The sequence below is a fragment of the Sinocyclocheilus anshuiensis genome, unplaced genomic scaffold (genome assembly GCF_001515605.1).
Source record: "Sinocyclocheilus anshuiensis isolate Anshui unplaced genomic scaffold, SAMN03320099.WGS_v1.1 scaffold637, whole genome shotgun sequence".
NCBI classification, from domain to species: Eukaryota; Metazoa; Chordata; class Actinopteri; order Cypriniformes; family Cyprinidae; genus Sinocyclocheilus; species Sinocyclocheilus anshuiensis.
This window is the reverse complement of record NW_015539816.1, coordinates 2,019,580-2,023,951: the sequence shown is the minus strand read 5'-3', so window position 1 is coordinate 2,023,951 and position 4,372 is coordinate 2,019,580. Positions and strand designations below refer to the sequence as shown.

The following is a 4,372-nucleotide window of genomic DNA, read 5'->3' as shown; positions in this document are numbered from 1 at the left end:
AATGACAGTAATATATATATATATATATATATATATATATATAAAATGTAATTAAATAAATGTAGTCATTTAGACTTAGACTTGTATCCAAATGCAAGTGCTATGACAAGTCTTGGTTAGCCTAATGCAGTACACGTAGATATATATATACTTAGTAAATGTACGTTTATGTCTCTAACTCAATAGCAAAAACTTTTGTTGTTTTTTAAACTTAAAAATTAGAATTTTTAAAAAAAATTTATTTTAGTTAAAACAGACCAATTACAGGTAGAAGGCTATATACAAATAAGTTAACTACATTTAATAAGTTTAGACTGTTAACAGTGGTTAATTCATTAACTAGCATGAACTAACAATACCTAGGTTAATTAGTTATACTAGGTTAATTTCCACAGAATATATATATATATATATATATATATATATATATATATATTTTTTTTTTAAGTTGAATGAATATTTAAAAATTAAAATTAACCTAAATAAATATCTTTAAATACATTTTTACAGTATTTATTTAGGTTAATGTTCATTTTTAAATATTAAAAATATTTTTGTTATAACATTTATTTTGTTGCTAATTTTTTTAATAAAACGTACTTTTTACAGTATTTATCTATTTATGTTAAGTATTAAAAATAATTTTACAGCTTATTCATTTATTTAATATACTTTATTTGGGTATTCAAGTAAAATGTTTGTAATATCTTATTGAAGAAATATATCAGTACATTATGATACACTGTATTTCATAGAAATATTATCAATAATAAAGTTTTTTAAGATAAAATATTACTATTGTCAACAGAACGACTAATATTATTTTATGAAATATGAAATTTCTATGTCTATTTTATGAATTCTACCTGAGGCCTTCCAGATGAGTGGTCTTGGTGGAGATGTAGCTGTCATCCAGCTGAAGGTCATCTTTAAACCACCTGACCTTTGGCTCAGGGTCAGCATCAATGTAAATAGTGAACTCTTTTTCCTCCAGAAGCGACACAACCACCACTGGCCCAATGCCATTAGATATTACTTCCACAAAAGAGCTCTCTAAAGGTCAGAAGAAAGAAAGAAAGAAAGAAAGAAAGAAAGAAAGAACATTGATTTATTGTCTACTCCACATCTGTTCAGCCCATCTCCGTTTACTGGTTTTAATGGTGAAAGCAGAGGTGTGTAGAGTCAAGTGAGAAAGAGAAGTGCACACCGTGGACTGTGATTCCCAGGATGAGAGACTTGGTTTGTCCAGTGAATTGGTTGGTAACAGCACACTCATAGCGCCCAGTGTCTGCCACAGAGGCTTTTGGGATGTTGAGGATGTACTGAACCTTGTCTGGGAAAGTTAACTTCATTGGAACAGCATCTCTGGCCTGAATAGTGTAATAATGAGGAGAGAAAAATAAAGAGCAGTATTACACACATTGTGTTTATTATGGATACACATGTAGAATGATGACAGCATGACAGCGATCAATTGCAATTTTTCTTTTCTTTCTTTACTTTTTTTATTTTTCTTTTTAAATTCTATTTCATTAACTCCACTTTTCTATGCAAAGATGTACTTCAGTGTCTAAAACACGTCTATGTCCATATTTTAGCCTGCTGGAGATAAATCAGCTCTACACAATTTTTTTAAAGTGCCGTACTCATCACAAACAAACCCAGAAGAACCCAGAACGGCTCCGGTCCAGACAAGGACTTGGAGCGTCTCTACACAATTACACGCTGCTTTCAAAAAAATCTGCACATCTTTCCACCAAACACACATAAAAACTAACTAACTGGCATGGATTTTTTTCCACAACCAAATAAACACATTGTCAAATACACACAGAAATGACAACTAAAACTAACTATAACTAAATAACCAACAAACTAGCATCTTTTGATTTGGAATTCATATTTACAAATGCACAAAAAAACAAGACAAAAAAACCTAACTTACTAACATCTTTTGATTTGAAACTCATTGTTCATAAACCATACAAAAACTACATCAGCCAACTATCTACCTAACACCAAAATTACATCAACTAAAACTAACTACCTAACTAACCAACAAACTGACTTATTTGCATCTTTTGATTTGAAACTCATTGTTAATCAACCATATAAAACTACATCAGCTAACTATCTATCTACCTAACTATCTACCTAACACCGCCATTACATCAACTAAAACTAACTACCCAATAACCAACAGACTGACTTACTAATATCTTTTGATTTGAAACTCATTGTTCATCAATCTTACAATCAGCTAACTATCTACCTAACACAACCATTACATCAACTAAAACTAAATACCTAACGAACAAACAAACTGACTTACTAACATCTTTTGATTTGGAATTTATATTAATCATCAAACACACAAAAAATATTAACTAAAACTATCTATCAGGCATCTGTTATTTTAGAAAAACCCTTCATTAAACATGGTAGTACAGGCAGACCTCTGTGGTCTTGTGAATCCCAAACACAAGACCACAGAGGGCTCACAGAGGTGAGAAACGTACATCTGTCTTCAACACTCACAGGATATTCGGGTCATAGGTCAAAGTACATAGTAAATTAGTCTCACTCCTTTCCCTTAAGGTTTCTACCTTAACTTTTGTAAATTTTTGCATTTCCCTCCAACCAACTATATAAAGAACGAGAGAATACTGCCCCAGAATATGCCTCTGCATCACACCAGAAGTCTTCAGTTATGGAGGTTCAAAAAAATTTGTTTGGTTTATATTAGTTAAGTACAAAACAGAGAAGGAAAGAGCGAAACAGAAAACAGATGAAGGTCTTGCCTGTTTTTGGGGATGCAGCCACTGCTGGTGGAAAGCCTTCCCAGGAGGCGTCTCACAGGTCAGATTGACAGCATCCCCCTCTTTCACATCCTCCATACTGGCACTCAGCTTTATGTTGAAGCTCTTCTCTTCATCATCATCATCTTTGACATCTTCAATACAACACAAATCATTCATAAAACATGAACGATGCTGCAATTAAACTCATTTTGCTTACTAGTCTTCTAATTAAAATAAAAACATGTGTGAGTGAAATCAGGGCCAGTTGCTCGATGCAAGGACTCAGTCCAAAACCAATGCAGATACACCCAATCACTCTTTTTCTCTTGCTTGATATTTAAGCTGTGCCTTCAAAAGGCTATGAATGTTCTTCTCATGAGTAACTTGCAGAGTATGATGATCCAATATGAAGCAAGTGTGCGTCAGATCTCACACCTGCAGCCCACCCCTACTCAAAATGTCATCACTCTTCAGTAACAAGAATTTGTCATCTCCCTTGGTACTCATGTAATGTCAGAGCTATGACCTAACGTTTCACTTTTCTTTGTCAAAATCAAAAACAATCCATTATACTGTTTGAAATTTTAATAAAACCCTCTAAATGTTTAATTATTTGTGTTGCGCTACTTACCCGTGTCATTTGTCACATTATAAACGATGCTCTGCACTGCTTTGCCATTCACACTCGTCTCGCAGACATAGTGACCTGGTGATAATACACCGAAAAAGCCGATTCTGTGGTCGTAAAGTACAGAAACTTCATCCCCACTCTGCAGGTTTCTGAGAATCACTTGAGAATGTGGGTTTGTAGCGCGGCAGGGGATAGTTGTGCCTATCTCATCTGTCTCAACAGCAGGTTCAGACACGAATGGAACCTCAGGATCTGTGGAACAAGAGGTGGGAGTCCGTTTTACAAATGCAACATGTACTAATTATTTTATATATATATATTTAGTAGTCCTGAACAATAATGTACCTAGAACAAAAATGAAGATATCAGTGTCTTTTTCAGGTTGATCCTCATAAAAACAGGTGTAGTATCCTGTGTTAGAGGCCTCAGCATCAGTGATCACCAAAGTGCTGTGATTAAATCCGGACTGCACTTCACTGTTGGGTGGTAAAGGCTCGACCCATGTCACTCTCCTCTCTCCGGAGCAAGTGATGGTGAACTCAGAATGAGGTTTGAGAATAAATTCCTTTTGATCTGAATTAATAACCGGCCAAGGTTTTGAAACATCTGCAGGGAAATATTTAATGTATTTGATTAATTATAGCTTATACCTTTAAATTACAGTGGTAAATATACATTTACATGAAATTAAAAAATATATATATATATCAAAATAAATAAATACTACTAAAAAATTTTTTCAACGAAAAAGAAACAACTATATATATATATATATATATATATATATGTGTGTGTGTGTGTGTGTGTGTGTGTGCATACATATATATACATTTTTCTCGATTTTTAACTTCCACATACCTGAAAATACCCCTAGTAAGACAATCCCCAAAACGAGATGTGTCTCCAGGAACCTCATGGTCACTTAGATCGTGCTCAGCTG

At 33.6% G+C, this 4,372-nt stretch overlaps 1 protein-coding gene across 1 annotated transcript in view; it reads right to left on the bottom strand.

Moving 5' to 3' along the window:
* The window catches only part of LOC107683957 (platelet-derived growth factor receptor alpha-like), a 21,780-nt gene extending 17,408 nt beyond the window's left edge, over nt 1-4,372 (bottom strand). Inside the window, exons 1-6 of the mRNA XM_016480053.1 lie at nt 4,291-4,372; nt 3,778-4,038; nt 3,433-3,684; nt 2,802-2,953; nt 1,208-1,370; nt 867-1,053 (exon numbers count right to left, since the gene is read on the bottom strand). Of these exons, the coding sequence (XP_016335539.1) occupies nt 867-1,053; nt 1,208-1,370; nt 2,802-2,953; nt 3,433-3,684; nt 3,778-4,038; nt 4,291-4,348 (1,073 nt within the window). The 5' untranslated portion in view covers nt 4,349-4,372. The remainder of the gene's footprint in view (nt 1-866; nt 1,054-1,207; nt 1,371-2,801; nt 2,954-3,432; nt 3,685-3,777; nt 4,039-4,290) is intronic.